The sequence below is a fragment of the Abramis brama genome (assembly GCF_963993115.1).
Source record: "Abramis brama genome assembly, chromosome: 2".
NCBI classification, from domain to species: domain Eukaryota; kingdom Metazoa; phylum Chordata; class Actinopteri; order Cypriniformes; family Leuciscidae; genus Abramis; species Abramis brama.
This window is the reverse complement of record NC_139964.1, coordinates 26,266,335-26,289,243: the sequence shown is the minus strand read 5'-3', so window position 1 is coordinate 26,289,243 and position 22,909 is coordinate 26,266,335. Positions and strand designations below refer to the sequence as shown.

The 22,909-nt window shown below is 36.6% G+C and overlaps 1 protein-coding gene across 1 annotated transcript; it reads right to left on the bottom strand.

Annotated features, from left to right (window-relative positions):
• Positions 1-3,952: 3,952 nt before the first annotated feature.
• On the bottom strand, positions 3,953-22,834 carry nherf2 (NHERF family PDZ scaffold protein 2). The gene is made up of 7 exons (XM_084105157.1): positions 21,686-22,834; positions 18,119-18,349; positions 13,777-14,013; positions 10,380-10,574; positions 8,246-8,399; positions 7,418-7,647; positions 3,953-5,970 (listed from the first exon to the last, which is right to left on the bottom strand). The coding sequence occupies exons 1-7, from the start codon at positions 21,917-21,919 to the stop codon at positions 5,761-5,763; spliced, it is 1,491 nt and encodes a 496-aa protein (XP_083961283.1). The 5' UTR covers positions 21,920-22,834; the 3' UTR covers positions 3,953-5,760.
• Positions 22,835-22,909: the final 75 nt, after the last annotated feature.

Sequence of the window (22,909 nt, the reverse complement as noted above, 5' to 3'; positions counted from 1 at the left end):
GTTCAATTTTGAGAAAAAAAGTCGAAATACAATCTTGAGAATAAACTCATTAAATATCGAAAATAAAGTCGTCGTGTTTCGAGAAAAAACTCATTAAATTGCGAGAAAAAAGCCGAAATACAATCTTGAGAATAAACTCATTACATTTCGAGAATAAAGTCGTGTTTCGAGAAAAAAATCATTCAAATTCGAGAAAAAAAACTCGAAATACAATCTTGAGAATAAACTCATTAAATTTCGAGAATAAAGTCGTTGTTTCGAGAAAAAAACTTGTTAAATTTAGAGAAAAAAAGTCGAAATAATCGTGAGAAACTCATTAAATTTCGAGAATATATATCATCTATATACACCTAAATCACTTCCATGTAAAACACTAAAGCGTTGATGACATCATCATGTACTCATGGGCGTGGCAGTTTCTGAAAAATGCTCTGAAATGAGAATAATTGAATAATTAAACTTTTTTTATGGTTAATTAGACATAAGTGGTGTTCATAATATAATAACAGGCTGAAGGTCTGTGCCAAATAATGAACGGATTCCAGTGAGAAGTCTTGCATCTGCCTCGAAGCCTCTAAATCTGTTGAGGTTGTTCATGCTAATTCGAATCAAAGTCATTTGTTGTCCTGATGAATATTACTCGAATGAACGGTCTTCAGGTCAGAGCAGAAGGTTTCTGTAGATTTGAAGATGTAGTTCAATATCTCTATTTATCTGGCTCTCCATCTTCCTGCAGGAAATATGACATGATCTTCAGAGGACTTAACCCACTCAATCAGGCGAACAAGCTGTTTTTACAGTGTAATAATGGAGATAATGTACAGTAGAGACTCACCTTTCATAATAAAATCCAACCGATTCCTGCATCTGAAAATTGTTTACGAGCCGCCAGACGTGTTGATCACAGCCTGACTGTGAGTTTTTACAGTCTCTGAGATGATGACCCAGCCTTATCTATGTGTGTGTGTGTGTGACAGCTGCAACCATCTCACTGCACACCATAACAACTAACCCACATTCAGGAAACAGATGAGCAACGACAGGAAGTTTAAGTTTGATGTATCTGATTGTTTTCACTTTGCAATCGTCGTGCATCAGCCGTACACTCGAATGGTGAGATGACTAACAGAAGATATTCAAATAGTATCAGGAACTTGGTTATGCATGTGGTTCTGTGTGTAAACCCTGTGTATTGATGTTTCCACACAGAAATCGTGTTTCATCAGCAGGTTTAAACTTGCATTGACATCAAATTGAGGATAAGAACAAGAACAAATAGACAAAATAGACATTTCAGACTCCTGGTGGCCTTCTCAGAGGGGCTGATCTTTTACAGTTTGTTTTGCTGTAAAGGGTATTTTGCGATGAGACCCGAGCTGAAATCGTGTGTACAGTTGGAGAAGATGAGATGTTGAAGTGTGTGTGTGAGAAGAAGGAGTAGGTGAGATGTTGAAGTGTGTGTGGTGTGACCGTAGGCGTTAGTAAAGTGAAACCCTGGAGGGCTGGAACTAAACCACTGTAAAGAGGAAGAAACTGATCACATGAGACCAGAGACGTGAGAAACAGCAGTTTGTGTGTGTGTGTACTATTAATATCATAAACAAAATACTTGGTTAAACTATTTAAAAGAAATAGTTAACCCAAAAATAAAAAAAATTATTTATATCTTTAATTGATAATTTATGTCTGAGCACCTAGGGCAGCAAATGAGCTTAGATGACCACTACACAGATTTGTGCCTGAAACATGCATAATTGTTGTTTAATAGACTACCAAGGTTTTATGATCACAATTTCTGTGGTCCCTGTGCTCTGAAAATAAGCAAAAACGTGGTTAAATTTTTAACCCTCTGGTTCTGTTCGTCATTTTTGACAGAAAATTTTTACGTTTTGTTTTTCTAATTTTTTTTTTACTTCTTCGGAATGATACGAAACTTGGTAAAAGTTTGCTATGTGAACACACACACACACAAATTATGGACATTATTTGAAATGACAGTCAAAAAAATAGTCACACTTAAAGATGATTGCATTGGAAACTAATGGGAAACAAATTTTATCTAGTGGAAACGTCTGGTACTGCGGCCAAACAAAATCTTACCGAAAGCTAATTTTTTGAGATATCAACCTCAAATTTAGAACTTGTTTCACTTTCGCTTTGACTTTCTGTTTCTTACAGTATATTTCTGAAGGTTTCTGAAGAGCATTTTTGAAGCCCAAAGTGGGCGGAGCCGACTGTCGCCATCTTGGCAGCGCGTCACTCTCGGATAAATGAAAGTGGGCAAAGAGGCGGGATTATCTGAGGTGACGTGACGCTAACAGACGGCTAGTAGTGACATAATGGCAATCCACCTGTCACTCAAGTGGCCACGCCCTTAATTATGCAGAACTTTAAATTTAAACGGATGAGTTATGAAGGCTGTATAGCAAAATTAGCTATATAGACCAAAACCACTTTTTGTCCCAGGCTGTAAACGTTTTTTTTTTTCTGCTGTAAAGTTGGGCATTTTAACATGGGGGTCTATGGGATTGACTCTCTTTTGGAGCCTGTCTCTAGTGGCCAGTCGATGAATAGCAGTTTAAGTCACTTCCATTGGATTCGAGAGAGAGAGACCAGAAGGTTGCAGCATGGTTTTTATGCATTTTTTTTATAATAATAAACTTAAAGTTCTATAACTTTTTTTAGTTTCACTTTTTTTCACTCAAGCAATAATCTGCCAAATGTCTTCTTTTGGCAGACCAAATTTAAGTGCAAAGCATTCAAGATTTACGACAGTTCACAGATAGTTCACATTTAAACCTGTGTTTAAATGACAGTGTGCCCGAGTTTCTTTCTTCTGTTGAACACAAAAGAAGATGTTTTGAAGAATGTTGGTAACCAGACAGTTGACGGCAGGGGCGTAGAATTTAGTAGGGACGCTAGGGACGTGTCCCTACCAATATCCAGTGACACTGATATATCCTTAGCAATAATTTCGATCAAAACTTAAAATATATTTATATTGATGTCCCCGTCCCCACCAATTTCAAAATCAAACCTACGCCACTGGTTGACGGTAGCCATTTACTTCTGTAGTAGGAAAAAAAATTACCGTGGAAGTCAATGGGGCCCATCAACTGTTTGGTTATTGTTACCGACATTCTTCAAAGTATCTTCTTTTGTGTTTAACAGATTAAAGAAATTCATACAGTTTTGGAACAACTTAAGGGTAAGTAAATGACAAAAGTTTAATGTTTGTGTGAACTATCCATTTAAGTTGGAAATCTCATTTCCAGGTCTATGTTCAAAAGGGGATTAACAGGTAATAAATGGATCATATGGATGATAAAATCCATATATATATATATATATATATATATATATATATATATATATATATATATATATATATAAAACATTACAGAAGTAAAATAAATTCGGCCTGTAGGCTATTCATTTCGTTGAAATAAAAAAACAAACAATTTTGGTCATTTTTGACCACGCAAGCAGCACCAGAAGGTTAAAAACAAAACAAAAAGAGATATTTAAATTTTTAGTTTGAGGAACTTATGTAATGCATAGTGCACAAAGCTTTAAGTAATAAATGAGGGGATTTAGTTCAGGAAAATCCTATTTATTTTAAACGAATCTGTTTGATTCAAAGAATCGGTTCAAACCGAATCAGTAGCCTACCCATGTTCCAATATGGGGGTGTGGTAATATTCCGACATATTATTTCTAAAATTATTGGTATTATGTAAATATAAATAATAATCATTCAATTAACAATATTGATCTAACTTCACAGTTTTACTCCTACACAAAGTCGGTCGAGTGAATTACTGAATCAGCTCAAAATAACGGTTATTTGACGTAACGGGAATTATATCTGTCTTTGCATTGTATTGTTGGAAACTTAAATAAATTTATTCATTAAATACTGATTAAAACTTTTTTTAATTTTTTTTTTATTAGACCACATTGCTTGCTTACAAGAGATGAGGAGAGTTTGCTAGGCAAGTTTCCCGCTCGGACACAATTCTTTATCAGTGAGAGGGAGCCGAATGAATTAACAGTCGGTGTAACCCAGAAAAACTCCTTTAAAATGGAAGTGGAAGAGAACAGAAAGATGAAGAGATCATAAGAGGTGAGAGAAGACGATGGGAAAGAAGTGTAAACGAGATACAAAGACACACACTTAACTTACTGAGATTAGCAGAGGAAACGAACCCATTACTATTGAGAAACATGCATCTGTCTGCAAACATAACAAATATAATTCACATCCTAAATGCTTTGAAGGGTTGTAGAAAGTTATCAGATGGATTAGTGCTGGTTTCATTTGTTTCCCCCTCATGAACTGTGTGTCTCTAGCGGGCGACAGAAGAACTGCGGTCGGCAGAGAGACCGTGAAGTTGCACCATCAAATCAAAGCCACTTCTCTCTAAAATACTCGGTTTATTTTTGTTTATAAGTGTGTGAAAATGAGCATACATGAGATGAGAACAATTTATATACATTAACAAGAAACAAAATTGACTTAATATCACATAATACATGCCTCAGATGAAAATATAAGGTCTTTTTTCAGTAATCAGTTATAAATTGTTGTATTAGTCTATACTTTTAAGTTTTCAGAATATATAATTATGCGTTATTATTATTAATACACATAGCTAGATTTCTGTACTCTTGTGTTAATGCACCGTTAAAGCCAATGTTTCACTTTTGATTGAAATGAGGTAAAAAAGAAAACAAAAAAAAACTTTCCGCTCAAACAGACTGGTTAATATTAATCTATACAAGTTGATAATGGCAGCCTGTTGAACTATAGTGTCTGTAAATACTCTCGAGTGATAATATAATAAACCATCAGTATCATATGGAAAAATAAAACCAGCATTTCTGAGAAAAAGACAAGAAAACAAATAAATAAATAGGCTATTTGTTTAGTGTGGGAGAGGCTCATTTCTTTTCTTTTTCTTTTAAATGAAAAGCTCTTATTCTAGAGAGCATCTGATTGGCTGAAAATCGGGGCGTTCAAGATCATGTCATCATGTATTTTTGGATCTGTCTCCTGAAGGAAAAATATTTTGTCTGCTAATAGTGATTTTTTATGTAGGTTTTAGCAAATAGATGAACTCAATTCAGATCTCCATTTAGTCACCAGTGTTTACTGGAGTCTAGTGTGAAGACTGAACCTTCTCTCGTCTACTGTTGTTTCTTCTTATCATCCTTCCAACACAAACTTACTGTACACATTCGCTGATGGCACTTCTTTCTTCAGGGGCTTGAACAAGCTTTGCAACCTTCGGCTTCCCAGCTCGACGTTCAGTCTACATGTTAGCGTTAGCGTTCCCATCTTTTGTTCACTTTCACTATCACGATGACACTTTCTTTTCACATTGCCTTTCCTTCTTACTGTTTCTGCCTTGTAACTAAGTTTTCTCACTCTCCTTCCCCATTTTCTCAACATGGAAACTGCCGTCGAGTAGAATTGCGATGTCAGAAGGGAACTTGTGCTATTGTCTGGAAACTGGCTGAACGTTAAACACTTACTAGCAACAAAATGCCATATTAAGCTCAGTTAAACACCGAGCACGATGTCAACCTGTTGCATTTCAGTGCAAAACATAGATAAAACGGTCTGAATCCAAACCTCTCATGCTTTCATGAAAGATGAATAATCTCAGTCCTTTCGGGAAGTGGATCTAATCTAAGATGCATGTGTTTGGTCTGATCTGCGTAGATCTGAGGTGAGCGTTCAGATGTGTGCGCTCCTCAGAAGTTGCTGAAGATTTCTTGCTTCTTGCTCCAGTCCATAGGGGGCGCTCTCTTGTTGGCCCGTTTGGCCCGGGCTTTCTGCCTGGCCTCGGCCGCGGTCAGGCTCAGTTGCAGACCGCTCTGCCGGAACGGATCTCGCTCCTCGGATCTCACATCTCGGTTTGGTTTGCGGGCGTCATCGCTGGACTGATGGTCAGAATCTGTGAGCTATGAAAAGATAAAACAAGTTGTAATTCACATGCATTATTGCTTAAAATAAAATGTATTGTGCATTTTACTTAAGTTTTCTATTAAATAATGCACTTTTTAAATTATCTCAGCTAACATGAGCAACATTACAGTACATATTTCCTTCTGTACAGGCTTTGCACATTGTTACATTTTTATTCAAAGTGACAAACTCTGCATTCAAGGTATAGATATTTTGTGTTTTGTATTAGATTTTTTCGCCATAAAGTACTAGCAAAAAGAGAGTTACAAGATTTACAGTGAAGCACATACTAATAATTATAATAATTCTTATTTTAATTGATTAATTAATAATACATTGTATTATTAAATTAATAATATACCATATTAATTTATTATTATTATTGTAACAGAAGTTCCTTTATCCATGACAAAGTTCCGCCATGGGAGACATTCAAAATAACTTTAATAATAATAATAATAATAATGTATAATTATCAAATTATTATTATTATTGTTACCACTATACTAATAATATATACTAATGATATATAAATAAATTATTTAAATAATTTAACATACTGTTAAATTATTATTAGTATGATTCTTATTGAAATTAATAATAACAATAATATATAATTATAAAATTGTTAATATTATTGTTACCATAATCAATTATAATAATAAAATGAATAATATATCATATTGTTCAATTATTATTATTAATATCAACAACCACAAATATAACTATAATTGTTCAATTATTATTAGTTTTACCAAAAACTGCTATTTTTTTTTTACTATTAAATGTATTAATAATATACAATATTAAAATGTAATATTAAATTATTATTAATATGATTATGATTAATAAAATGAATAATAACAACAATAATCATCATATTACATCAAATTATTAAATTACTATTATTATAATTATTATTGTTAACCAACAATAAATAATTATTATTAAATGAATTAATAACAACAACAATATAATAATAACTATAATAATAATAATTATTCTAATTAATTAATTAATTAATACATAATATATTGTATTATTATTATTATAACATAATTTCCAATATCCAAGACAAATTCTGCCATGGGAGACATTAAAAGAATCCTTAATTAACATTTAATTGTTAATTTAATTGTTACCAATAATAATAATAATAATAATATATCATATCAATCAGTTATTATTATATATCAACAACAACAACTATACTAATAATATGTTAATTCATTAATAATATTTCATACTCTTAAATTATTATTATTGTTACCAACAACAACAACACTATTCTCACTATTAAATTAATCATCTACCCTATTAATAAATGATTAGGATAATAAAAATATGTCATCATAAAATTGTTACCAACAATAATTGTGGCAACTATAATAATAACGATGATAATAATAATAAAAGTTGTGAAGTTTGTTCCAGTGGTTTTACCCTGATGCTGGTGTCGAAGCTGCTGAGTTCAGCGCTCGTCTCTGATAAAGTGGACCGGGACGAGGAGCTTCTGTGAGTCTGGTGTCTCGGAGAGCCGTTTGTGATTGGTGGATCTGTCAGTGTGATGTTGATGATTGGTGGAGAGATCCTGGGGGCTTGTGGGAGCGGCGGGGAAGCAGAGACAGGGCTTTCTGTGCTCGTCTCTATGATCGGCCCGTCCACACAGTCCTCTGTTTGAAGGAAATCATTCAGAAATATAATTACAGTCATAACTGATTGTATACATACATATGACACGCCATATACCAACTGGCTTCTTTGTAGCGCGAGTGTTTGCCCTGAACATTAGTAATGTTTGCATAGAGCATCGCCATGTTTTGCATAAGCTTTCCTTATAATGAACAAGTGCCAGTCAGGTGGAGTTAGAAAAACACAAAGCATTTAAATATCATCTTTCCAGTTTAGTTTGCTTCTGTGGACTTCTCCAGAACTTGCCAGACAGATGTATGAGCATGTTTTATGAACATTCAATTTAATATTCAGCAATATTATTGCTCTGCCTGCATTGACACCATTATATGAGAACTGAACTGAGCTGGACGACGAGAGTGGCTATATATATAAATTAACTAAATTAATATCTTTTTTACAACAAAAATTAACCATCTTAAGCTGGACTATGATGCTATTTTCTTCTAGAAACAAACTTTTTTGCATTATTTTCCTGTTATCTCTGTAAAGCTGCTTTGAAACTGAATCTGTATAGTAAAAAGCGCTATATTAATAAAGGTGACTTGACTTGTTGACACGCAAAAGCCCATTCTGTACCTTTAAGATGAGTAGATGTGGGCACGATGCCCAGTCGATTGAAGAGCTCATCTGTGTCTGGATCGACCACCAGCAAACGCGTCTCTGTCCCGCCGCCCTTGATCAGCGCCACCACCTCAGCGTGACGCAGACCCTCAATACTGCAGTCGTTCACCTGGAGACACACACGAGAGATTACTTTGTTAGGATAGGACAATGTTTGGCCGAGATACAACTATTTGAAAATCTGGAATCTGAGGGTACAAAAAAATCTAAACATTGAGAAAATCATCTTTAAAGTTGTCCATTTATGTTGGCGATTGTGCTGCATTCACTCACAAAAATGAATGTTTTATATATTTACAGTAGGAAATTTACAAAATATCTTCATGGAACATGATCTTTACTTAATATCCTAATGATTTTTGGCATAAAAGAAAAATCGATAATTTTGACCCATACAATGTATTGTTGGCTATTGCCACAGTTATACCCGTGCGACATGTGATCCAGGGTCACGTATAGTACACAAGATTATACTTACTTAACTATATTATTGATTATATGTATTTATTTATAATATATTTTATTATAATATACTAAATATATTATTTTTATAACATCATAATTTAATATATTATATTATCATATTAAATTAAATTATGTATATATTATTTGATTCAATACTTTAAAACAAGACGGAAGAGAGACTAAACCTGTACATATCTTTACACTTATACTGAACTATATTATTTATTATACATACATATATATATATATATTAGTGCTGTCAAATCAAATATATATATATACAGTACATATACAAACTTTCATGTTAGATGTGATTGATCATGTCAATCAATCAATCACAAATCGATTAATCACATCTAACATAAAAGTTTGTAAATATATAATATGTGTGTGTGTATATATATATACAAAACTTTTATGTTAGATGTGATTGATCGTGATTAATTAATTTGACAGCACTAATATATACATTTAAATATAATGTGTTAATATTATTATACATAAATATTATTGAAATTCTAATATACTAAATATAATATTAAATAGATTTTATGTATACTATATAACTTGTCAGGTGCAACACACAGTTGTGGGTCAGCATGTGTCCAGCAGGTGGAGACTGAGGCCATGTCACTTCCTCTTCCTCTTCCTCTGTTTGAAGAAGCCTTACATAACTCCCAAACTCTCATCTGACTTTTCTCTTCCAGCTGTCTCTGTCTGATAATAGTGTTTGGGGTGTGTGGGTTCCTGTGGCTGGTGAAACGCATGAAAACTGATGTAATGCATGTGAAAGTATGTGGGGTTTCCTGACGTTCACACAGGAGGAAGGGTGTTTTACCGTGAAATAATAATATGCGGTTTGTCAGTGACTTATTAATAAAGCAGACAAACATGCAGGGCGTCCCAGCCATGTCATAAGACTTCTGAGGAATCTTATTCAGAAAGTGCCACGTCTAAAACCAGTGATGCTTTTTCCTCCTAATGTTGCTTTGAACAGCTTTGTTTAAGTTTATATGAGATTAATTAATGCTGAATGTAATTTTACGTGTTAAACTTTCGACGTCCCACACCATTTGTGATGTAGTTTACCTAAAAAAAATGCACGAATCTAGTTTGAAAGTTGCCATTTGAGATGGAGCTATTAAATCTTAAACATTAATTCATGATTATTTTGTGAATTACTAATTTGTGAAGTGAATTACTTCCTATAAATAAGTGTTTTGCTATTTATACTCAAAAGCCTTCAGAGACAAACACAGTTGACTGGATTATACGCTGTTCGTCAGTCATAATTACTGATCTGTCTTCGATAATTACAGAAAACGGCTGCAAATTTAATCCATTAGGACGGATTTGCTCTCTCTCTGACGATCACGGCGTCTCACACACACGCAAACTCACTCATACACACGCACACACGCACGCACACTGAAATAAAAGCAAACTAACTCCCTGCTCTAAAACGGGATCCTCCCTTCACAAAGTGAACAAACCAAACAGAGAAACATCCAGGCGTTTCTCTTCGATTGGCTAATCTGTCTTTCTCCAGAAGCGGTTTAATCTAATCTGATCCAGTGCTGCTAATCTGGGCTAATCAAGGCTCATGTAATCCCTTCCCGATCACCTCGATGAGCCGGTCTTTCGGCCTCAGTCCCGCGTGCTCCGCTGGAGAGTCGGGGTCCACCGAGCGGATGTACTGACCCGGGTGGGACTTTTTGCAGTGCAGGTTGAAGCCGTAGCCCTGCTCGCCCAGGGTCATGTGACACAGTCGAGGGCGCAGGTCTTTCGTTACCGTGTCCACCTCCGAAAATGCCTCCTCCTGGAGAGAGAGAAAAACAACAGAACGGAAATATAATGCTCCGTTAGGTCAACAAAACTGGAAAATTGACTGTTTTAGGCTAATAATTAGCTAATGAAACCCAATTACTAAATAAAGCAGAGGAATACAGTGAAAGTGTTTGCTACAGGTTTTGTCTGGATGTGCAATCAGTCCACTTTAACTGTATATTAATCCTTATAATTAGGTATGAAATCATTTGTATTTGTACGGACAGAAATTCTCATCAAAGACATTTTCCACTATTTTTCTGGGGTTTTCTGTTAAGACAGTTTGCTGTGGCATTAATATTTTTGTATGTATTTGATCGTTTTACATGTTGTTCAGATGATCACTTCCTGTCTAAACACTTCAAGTCGTCATCTGATTGGTTGAAATCTACAGGATGTCCGGGAGACGTGTGTGTCGCGTTCTTTAACGATCCGCCCGATGCCAAACCCCCTCATGGAAAAGAACGCTGTCATATTATTTAAAAATATTCAATGGTACAACTGTCTTTAATAACATTATACATGTTTTGTGCAATCATTTAGGCTTATTTATCTCACTAAAATAATCACTTTAATTAAAATTAAAATGAACTCCTTTCTAATAGTCAACGTAAAAATCATAATATGCCAAATTGCATTTTGTTCATATATGTGACCCTGGACCACTATGGCAAGCTATTTAAACTTTTATTCATTTCCAGGATATGAATTGTTGATATCAAGCATTACATTTTTGATATCTGTAATTGTATTTTCACTAGTGAAATGTCACCATAGGCTGCCATTCAAAATCAATTGTTGATATCAAGAATTGATTTCTTACTAGTAGAAATATAATTTTTGATATCAATAATTACATTGTTACTAGTAAAAATGCGAATTACTGATATCAAGAATTCAGTTGTCACTATTTGAAATGTCTATTCTTGATATCAACAATTGAATTGCTACTAGTAAAAAATTTAATTTTTGATTTCTGAAAATGTATTTCTGATATCAATATAATTTCAGATATCTAAAATGGCTTTCTTACTAGTAACAATCACGTTCATGATATCAGAAATTAACATTGTCACTAGTGAAAATGGAATTATTGATATCAAAAATGAACATTGTTACTAGTAGCAATTCAATTGTTGATATCAAGAATAGACATTTCAACTAGTGACAACTGAATTCTTGATATCAAAAATAAAGGTTTTTACCAGTAAGAATTGTATTTCTGATATGTGAAACTGGAATTTCAACTAGTAAGAAATCAATTCTTGATATCAACAATTGATTTTGAATGGCAGCCTATGGTGACATTTCACTAGTGAAAATACAATTACAGATATCAACAATTATAGTTTTTACTAGTAGAAATTAAATTGTTGATATCAAGAATTATCATTTTAACTAGTGAAAATTTAATTGTGGACATCAAGAATTAGCATTGTTACTAGTGGAAATGTAATTTCTGGTATCAAAAATAGCCATTGTTACTAGTAGAAATCTAATACCTGATATCAATAACTATCATTTTAACTAGTGAAAATTTGATTTTTGATATCAAGGATTCATATCCTGGAAATGAATAAAAGTTAAAACGGCTTGCCATAGGTATATATAATTAATATTTTATTTATATTCATCACTATTATGATTATGCTCTCACCAATGTTTGGGTGGGGTGCATGAATGTAAAAAGCCAATTTTCTCATTCAGAGGTGTGTTTCCCAAAGCCAACTATGGTCACAAGATCCGTCGTTACCAATAGAGTTCAATGGCACTTCTGGTTTAATGACAGACATTGGATGAAAACTACAGCTCCCTTGAGTACTTGCAGTTCCTTCTTCAGGTATTCAAGTCTGCGTACTTGCGTAAAGTTTCTGGCCGAAGATTGTCTGGTATATTATATGATACATACAGGACCCTGGACCTTCACGAGGACGTGCGAGCGTGTGTGCGTGACCATTGGCTCATTTCCTTCAAGAAGTGAAAGACGCCCAGCAGGAATAAGGGACATTGTGTGAGACACCATGTCACTTCCTATTCTAAGACAATACAAGGGTGGTGTCTGTTAGTGTCCCATGGGGACGAGTGACTGAAGAACCTCGCCTTACAAACACACATGTGCATTACCTCCTGAGGGTGAGACGCCGCTTAATCTAATCTTACACACACACACGAAACAACACTCTCACTGAATTCTGGGAAAATTTCCCAGAAATCAGATACCCCGGACCAGAGAGTGTGTGAACAAAGCAGGTAAATGAGAATTAAGGTCACCGAGAGAGAGGATGAGGACAACGAATGAAAGAAGAGAGACAGAGAGAGCTGTTTTTATAGCATTTTACTTTTTCCCAAGGCCCACCTGAACTGCAAAAAGTGAAAATGTGTTGCCTTAAAGAGCTATTTCTACCTTAACTTCAAATTATGAAGGACATATTTTAGTGTGTAATGCAAGTCAAGGTTTCTTGCGTGAATAACAGTCATAATTAAGTTTGATAAACAGTACCTATAGTGTACCTACCATATACACTACTGTTCAAAAGTTTGGGCTCAGTAAGATATATATATATTTATTTATTTTTCAAGTCCCCCTGTGGTGAAAATGAAGCTTTTAATGTTGTTTATGTGTCTATGTGGTGTTTTTAATATGCTTTAAGACAAACCATGTGTAAATTCATAAGTCGACACCATTGCTGAGTATTTTCTGCTTAAAACTGCAGTGAACCAAAGACAGTCTCAAAAACACGGTTTGAAATCGCTGGTGTTTCTGACGTCACAAACTAACTTGTAACCAATCAGATCAACGTGTGATCGTCAACGAGTGGATCTCTGAGCTGAGCGAGTGAGTGGAGGCGGGGCTAATTTGCATATTCATAGAACCGCGTATACTAAATGAGGCAAGGGTGTAGTTACATTCAAGCTGTTTTAAGGAAAAAACGCTTAAACGTCATTTTGGTGATCAAAGATTAATTTTAAAGGATAAAATGATTGACTACAGGGGGACTTTAAGAAAAAAATATAAAGAAATTAATACTTTTATTGAGCAAGGATGCATTAAACTAATCAAATTGTTCTTTTGGATTTTCTGATTTCTGTACATATATCTACCAATACTAATACTATGTCGAAAATGACTTTGAAGATCTACATAATAAAGACATTGCCGCTTTCACACAGAAGACTAATGGGCTTTACTATACCTGCGTGCTGGTCTGTGATGTGCTGAGATCAGTGCTGAGATCAGTGCTGAGGTCACAGACGGGTTCAGTCTCGGGCGTGACGCTGGATTTGACATTGAGTTCGGTGAAGAGTTCAGTCTCCGGTTTAGTCTTGGGTTCACTGGGGGACGGCGGAGACAGGAACACGGGCGACGCCAGACGGGCACAAGCTCTGTAGAGCGGGGAGCCGTTCATCACTCTTCCAGGGCTGCTGGGACTCTGAGAGAAATACCAGAAGACAATACAGTCCGTGGTCAGTTCTGTACTCAGTCGTTTCAGTGGTCAGGTGTGTGAATGCCAGTATTGTTTGTGTTGTGAGCAGTCAGATGCCAGTGTTTAAGGAAGCTGCTTTGAAACTGCTGTTTGCCAAGACACAACCTACTCATAATTTAAATGAGTTAAATCACAGTCAAACTAGCCTCTTGAAGGTATGATCGGCGTCCATAAAAGTTCAGTACTATAATCATAAAGTTCTATATAAAATGATAAGATAAGCCACAAGTAATGTTTTTGAAGCTCCCTTAAAGTCCCCCTGTAGTCAATCATTTTATCCCTTAAAACTCGTCTTTGATCACCAAAATAGACATATTTAAGCATCTTTTCCTTGAAAAATTTTCTTTATGCCTTAACATAGCTTGTATGTAACTCTACACCCTTGCATCATTTAGTATACGCGGTTCTATGAATATGCAAATGAGCCCCGCCTCCACTCACTCACTCCAGCTCAGAGATCCACTCGTTGACGATCACATGTTGATCTGATTGGTTACAAGGTAGTTTGTGACGTCAGAAACACCAGCGATTTCAAACCGTGTTTTTGAGAGAAAATACTCAACAATGGTGTTGACTTATGAATTTACACATGGTTTGTCTTAAATCATATTAAAAACACCACATAGACATATAAACAATATTAAAACCTTGATTTTCACCAAAGGGGGACTTTAACTGTGGTAAAAACACATAACATGAGACCTCAGATGGCTTATTTTGTTTACATAATGACAACAACAGCAATTTGTAGCAAGTTACATAAATAGATTCAGTAATACTAATAAGACTCAACAATTCTTCCACCAAGTAATTCAGTTAATTAGCTCAATTACAGGCTGTTCATGGTTGCCAAGCTACTTGGCTCATTAATATGGCTCATCTAATTAGAATTAAGAGTCAGATTTATTACAAAAGCTTCAAATCAGATCAATATTTACATGAAGCAAAGTCAGGAAGGGTTCAGCGAGGCTCACAGCATCAAACTTGAACACATAAATTACGCTCATAACTACAGGCTGAAATACACTACATGACTTTTAAAATCTTGAACTTTCTAAACATTAGAATTAGAATGGTTTTCTTTTACTGACACAATCCATTTTGGGAAGTTATAAGTGTCATGTGTAAGCTCAAGGGGGGAAATGTGTGAATACACTAAATGATTAAGGATCACATACTGCCAGACTTTCAAATTGTTCCGAATGCAACGTCAGAATGCAAAAACTTGCCTTGTTGCAAGGAGACGCATGACCAAAAAATAATAAAATAATGTGTTCTAGAATTGGCTCAAAATATCAAACATGCTTGATCTCCAACTGGACGGAATCATAATCTGACGCTGAAAAGTCAGAGTCTGTAGCTATGTCCCAATTCAGAGGCTGCATCCTTCGAAGGACGCGGACTTAAAAGGCCACGCCTTCCAAACCGTCATGCACTACACAGTTTTCTGTGAAATTTGTCAGCTCCGACTGACCGAAATCTGCAGACAGGCTCATTGCATTGGGGCAAAGATATGTGCCAAAGTTGTGTAGTGTAGGTGTACCAGCCTTAAAGGGATTCTAAACTTCACTGATTAGCAATGACGATTTTTGCAATGATTTGCAATTTTGCAATGATTAGCAATGACGACAGTATTTGTGAATGACCGTGCTTCCCTCCCTCATGTCTCCCTGAGACGAGAGATTTCTGTATTGTGTGTCTGGAAAAAAAACTCAGATGACGCAAAAATCGTCATTGCGTCATCTGAGGCTTTTTTGGCCCGAGGCTTGAGACTACAGCCAGTAGTAGGAGCTGTTCCGCATGTTTACAACCCGCCCATAGGGGGATCTCACGATAAAACGGCGTCTTTTCAGTTTCGAGTCGACTAGTAGCCTAGTCGTATCATTTCTTCCAATACTGCCCTCTGTAACCGGTAGGCGTGGCTTGGGAGTGGCCTCGTAGGGCAGCGAAACAAGTGCATTCTGGGAGTTGTTGTCTTTCATCAACATGAGCCAAAAATACATTTTCTGGCTTTTCTCAGTCTAGAAGGCACCAACTTCTAAAATAATTTCACATTTCTACTACATAAATGACCCAATTTAAATACACATTCATCTTTCCAGCTGTGAAAATCCCTTTAATAAAACTAGAAAACACTCTAGAAAGAATACAGAAATGGCTTGTTACTGGAAAAGCAACACTTTTTAATTGGTTTAGTTACTTTTAGTTTCTCTCAAACACTGTTAGATGGTTGTTGGATTGAATCCCATTGCAGATGGCGTTCAGAAAGTCTGCAGCTAAAAATAAAACAAACAATAACATGATTGCATGTTGACTATCACTGGATTTCATGGCTTACAGGACTCTTGCTGTGTGCTGATCCTATATCCGTCTGCTGTGAACACCTCACCTGACCTGGACACATCGAGGCACAGGTCGTCTATAAAGAGCTGAGTGTGTGTGTGTGTGTGTGTGTGTGTGTGAGAGAGAAAGTGTCTTTGGGTGGATTAAATGTATCCCTCATTTCTTACCTCACATGTAATCTTAAGCTTGGTTGATTTCACATCTGCGCAAATCAAAAGGTCTGATTGTCCTCAAAATCAAATATTGCAACGTACTATAATGATCATAAACTGCATAAGCTTTTTTTAAACATATACACTCTTTAAAAAGAGGGTTTTCCCAGCGATGCCATTAAAGGGATCATTAATATGTTCCTTGAGGTCCACTTATAACGTTAGTAAAGGTTTTTTGCACAATATATATATTTGTCTATTATATGGAACAACTATTATTTTCAACCCTCATTCTGAAATGATCCGTTTTTAAACGGCAGCTCCTTTAATACCTGTCAGTAAACGGCTACTGTTATGATTGGCTAACGCACAGGAAACAGTATAATTGCCCACTCGCTGTTTTCAAAACATTATCCATATAAAACTGTCATTTACAGACAAAGCATCTGTATACTGTATCCAGTGTAGACAGCGTCACTGATTATAATGCGTTCTTTTTGCTTTTGACGTGACACAATGCAACGCTCCCATCCAGTGTAACCAAATGTCAGCCGTTAAGTGACTGAATGCTAGTGGGCGGGGCCTATGGTCCAATAATGTAAAACTATTGGTCGATGTATTGCTCTGGAGGCAGTCATATGCAAATCTATTTGCCCGTGTGACGTCACAGATCCCGCAATATCCAAACAAGCCGTTTTTGAAGTTTGATTAAATAAATGCTTTGTTTATAATGAGGAGGATATTTTAGGCTATGAAATTTACAGGATGTTTTAATGGTACAAAGACCTCTTATATGTCAAAAGATCAAGGAAAATTTGATTTCTCATGTCTTGACCCCTTTAAAGATCCATTTTTGGTTCCCCAACAATTTTTAAAAGAACCATTTTTTCTCAGTGTGAATTTTGTTTTTGATAATCTAAAGAACCTTTTCCACTATATAGAACCTTTTGTGGGATTGAAAGGTTCCATTGATGTTAAAGGTTCTTCATAGATGCTAATAAAGAACCTTAATAGTTGAATGATAGTTTCACTAATAGTTTTGAGTGATGAAAATGTTTTTTCAAGGTTTTATTTTTAGTATTAGTTAACAATAACAGCCCTGCTTTGCATAGTTTTGGTTTCCAAAGATGTCACGTAACCTGACATGTTCACATGCCTAATTTGACTAACTTCTATCAAGTGACACATTCATTTCCTCCCGTTTTACATTGAGGGTTGGATTAGACCAAAAACTGTTCCCCTGAAGAGCACATGCACAACACAAGCACTTCTGGAGCATGCAAAGGTCCGGAATAAACAAAATGTGGCACATGGAATTGAATGAACCATTCTGAATTCTCGATTCCCAACCCTATTCTTCATACAGTATGATCTAAATATAGCGCACAGCTCCTCTCTGGGCTGGATTTCCCCTAGACTTCCTCTCAAAGACTCTCACTCACACAAGAGGAAGGTGCATGTATGGAGAAGGTATGGCCACGACATGCCATGTTTCCAAGTCCACCTATCCTGAAACCGACGGCTCAGTTACATCGATACATTTATGAAAATAATACCTTATTAATGAAGATGCCCTCTGAGCTCTGTCTGCTGTAGATAGGCGTGGCGGGGTCCCGTGGGGAGGCGCGGGGAGAAGACGCCGCAGAGGAACGAGCAGACAGAGAGCCCATCTCAATCGCCCTCTCCTCCGTACACGGCAGCCCGTGAAACTTCAGGAACTCGTCTGTGACCCGGTCCACCACCAGCAGTCTGGTGCGGTGCTCCACCTCCAGGATCCGCTCCACAACCTGAGACAGAGAAGAGGAACCACTGAAACGTATCACACAGTACCATGGCATTACCACTCGCTTTTTGACAATTTAATCATAGTATTTTATTCTTTGAGGTACCGAGGGGTACCATAATACAGAGCCCCTGAGGAGACATGGGAGGGAAAATTATATTTTTAAAGCAACACTAAGGAACATTTTTTACCTTAAAATAATGTTTCCAAAATCGTATCAGTGGTTCATCAAGTCGTAACAGGGTGAAAGGCACTTCTGGATTTGCTTTGCAGCCCTATATCTGTTATAACCGCACTATGCAAGTTTGCCAAACCGGGTCGCGTTTCTGTAGTTCGAATGAGACATAAGAAAACTACAAATTTGACTTGCTTTACGTCAAGCGTTACAATAGTCATTATTTAGTTTTCCTTTGTTTCTGATGTCGCAATACATCATACTTTCATGAAATCATGCAACATACTCTACCTTGTCTGTGGACATCGTTCATTCCAAAGATAAACTAGATAAACAGTAGGCTGCGGGACAGTAGGCTGCAGGCGGCAATTAAATAAAAATAAGTTACGACAGCGGTAATGGACAATTCCGCTTCCAACCTGTAGGGCGACCGAAGAGGAAAACTTCCTTAGTGTTGCTTTAATGGTTTTGTGTTTGCTCGCAAAACTTTTGCGTACTCTCCCAAAGGTATTGCGTTCCCAGAGAAACTTTGCATTCTCTTGCAAAATCACTGAAACTAAAAATTTTTCCTCCCACCTCATGTTACTTCCGAAAAGTTTCTTGGGGGAACGCAAACATTTTGCTAGCGAATGCAAAGTTTCTTGCTGTAGCACAAACATTTTGCTAGCGAACGCAAAGTTCCTTGCGGGAGCGCAGAAGTTTCTCTAGCGAACGCAAAGTTCCTTGCAGGAGCGCAGAAGTTTTTCTAGCGAATGCAAAGTTTCTCGTGCCAGTGCAAAAGTTTCGCTAGCGAATGCGAAGTTACTCGCAGGAACGCAAAGTTTATCAGGGAACACAAAAGTTTTGCAAGAGAACGCAAGGTTTCTCAGAGGAACACAAAAGTTTTGCTAGAGAACACAAAGTTTCTCGGAGGAACACAAACGTTTTGCTAGAGAACACAAAGTTTCTCGGAGGAATACAAAAGTTTTGCTAGAGAAATCAAACTTTCTCTGAGCAACAAAAGGTTTGCTAGGGCATGCAAAGTTTCTTGGGGAACGCAAAAGTTTTATGAGAGAAAGCAGAAGAAATGACATTTTTACTTGCATCTCATTATTTTTTTTTTTACCATTAACCATGTCCCTTAAGGGCTCTATACCATATAAATGCTATGGTGCATGAATATTATGTCATTCAGCATGGTATTATAATTTTACAAATTTATTGTAGGCTACTATGGATCACCATCATTTTAGATATCACTAACAGTAAAAAGAAAGACAAAAATCAATAAACGTATTGCACTATTTCAAGGCGGTCCCCTATTTATTTATTATAGTTTTTCCCAGTAATAACTATAGTAAAATGTGGTTACCACGGCCACGGTAAATGTTTGTTAGGGTGGAGGCGAAAGTTTCGTAGGTTTCGCAGAGGCGAGACAACTGTTTTCTTAACATCTACACACAATGATACAATCTTAAGCAAATATACATTAACTCTTGTCACGTTAGTGTGGAATAGCCTACAACACGACCAGTGTCTCAAAACATACTCAGATCCCTATCTAGACAGCATTGCGGGTCTCACGCGCGTTCCGAATGGCGTGCCTTACAGGATGATGTCTAGGTAGGCATCTCACTAGGTTTTTTTGGGACACGTCCCCAGGTGAAGTGGTCCAACAGCCCACTAAGCAAAATGATGTCCAAAAGACGTCTTTTCAACGTCTTTGTTACAAAAATCGGACGTTGAAATGACGTCCACTGAGCAGCCAGAATGAAAGTTTTTATGACGTCTTTTTTTGACGTGTTCTGCACGTCCGATATAGACGTTTATCGAACCTTCGTACAAGTTTAAAACTAGTTCAGATGTGGCCATTGTGGACATATTTCAACATCATTTATGGTCTCATTTAGACATAATTACTTTGACTATTGCTGTCAGATGATCTTAGTGAGAATTAACAGAGGTTTAGATGTTGATATTTGTTTAATTTGAAGTGTCACCATTGTGGTGATCAGTGTTTGCTTTAGTTGGGCTCTTGGTCCCCTTTCCTTTTACTTTAACTTTTATTTGACTGCTTTAACTGTGTTTTTAAAACACAATTGCTGTGGCAGAGAAAGCCAATAATAAGTAAGATCAGCTGTTTTCAGCTTATTGATGATGATGAAATCATCACAGAACAAGCATCTAATGTTGTCAGATGTTTTGGCATTCATAACCACCAACCTTGTGGAGCTGCAATATTGGTGCCAAAAGCATTAAAATTATCACTTATTTGAAGGTGTATAAAAAGCATGTGCAGATGATGTTTTGAGCAAGTGTATCATGTAGTCACACACAGACATCAAGATTTTGGATATGAATCACAACAACGGTGACAATCAAAACAAAAAAAGCTTGGGAATTAAGGATGAGTTTTGTACTATGAAAGCTACCCATCATGCATTGCAGCATGAATCTTTTATTTTATTTTAAATTGTCACCATTGTTGTGAATCATATGCAAAATCTTGATGTCTGTGTGTGACTATATGATACATTTGCACATGCTTTTTATACACCATTCAAATAAGTGATCATTTTAATGCTTTTGGCACCAATAATGCAGTTCCACAAGGTTGGTGGTTATTAATGCCAAATATAAACACAAAACTTTAAACACAATATTAGATGCCCATTTTGTGATGATTATGTCATCATCAACATTGAGCTGATAACACCTCAAACTTTTTCTAGGCTTTCTCTGCCACAACAATTGTGTTACACAAACACACTGTTACAGCAGCCAAAGAAAAGTTAAAGAAAGAGGACCAAGAGCCCAACTAAAGCAAACACTGATCACCACAATGGTGACACTTCAAATTAAACAAATATCAACATCTAAACCTCTGTTAATTCTCACTAAGATCATCTGACAGCAATAGTCAAAGTAATTATGTCTAAATGAGACCATAAATGATGTTGAAATATGTCCACAATGGCCACATCTGAACTAGTTTTAAACTTGTACGAAGGTTCGATAAACGTCTATATCGGACGTGCAGAACACGTCAAAAAAAGACGTCATAAAAACTTTCATTCTGGCTGCTCAGTGGACGTCTTTTCAACGTCCGATTTTTGTAACAAAGACGTTGAAAAGACGTCTTTTGGACATAATTTTGTTTAGTGGGAGGTTCTCCTCTCTCATTACCTGCTGATGAGTCTCTCCCTCCACGTTCTCCCCGTTGACCTCCACCACCCGGTCGCCGGACCTGAGCCCGGACAGGTCCGACGGGGAGCCCGGCTCGATCTTGCGGATGTATTGCGCTCCACTGTTGCGCTCTCCGTGCAGATGAAACCCGTACCCACGATCTCCTTTAGTCAAATAACACAGCCGTGGACGGAGCTCCCGCTCCAGGATCTCTCTCTCCAGAGTGTTCGCCATATCCAAGTGCACTCGAGTTCAGTCACAACATGAATATATGCTGCTATATGATGAGTTAAGTTTTAAAGGAGGCATTATTCCACATGCTGAGTCTGCAGGCGTTGATTCTTAGCCGTTAAGAAAATAAACAACATAGCCTACAAAAACGATGAGAAATAATAGCGATATATATTTTTTACTATTTCAATTTTAAAATAAAAACTGGCTACTATAGGCCTATAAAATACAAATAAAAACTAAACAAAATACATAAAAAAACACCGTGTCCTCCGTTTGTTTTATTAAATCCCGCCGTGTTAAAAATATGTTTTCTTCAATTTGTGTTGAAAAGCAGATCTTTACTCGAGTGTATCGTCCACAAAATGACTCTCTTCATCTTACAGTCCGATAAGTTTTGCTCAGGAGACGTTCCGTCAGTCACGCGCATTCCACAAGCGTTCCCAGTGATAAAAGGATGCGTATTCTTCTTCAGAAATAATATAATCAATCAATAATAGTCCAAATGAATCTCTGAGGCATCAGTGTGCGAGTGTGAGAACGGAACAGGTGGAAGAGGATGAGAGAAAACTGTAAAGTGTGTGTGTGTGTGTGTGTGAGAGAGAGAGAGAGAGAGAGAGAGAGAGAGAGGATGAGGATTGGAGAGATCAGATGTGGGATAATTCAGTCACAGATATCCATGCGGAACTCTTCCTCTTCATGTGTGCTTTTGGACAGATCTGGGATCGGCTCATCTTACCCACACTGATTCAATAACACAGACACATAACTGACCTGGAGCAGTGATGATCTACTGTATAAGGTCCATTATCACCCACTGCATTTAAAACAGGCCAGCTCGCCCACACGTTCAACTGCAAATCCGCAAGCTCCCAAAATCATTGAGTTAGAAAACAGTAGATTTACAATGAGTACAATGAATACATGACGCTAGATGTACGGTAGGCTATTTGGTAATCTGATGCTTTCCCCCCTCATATTTACATCTGTAAA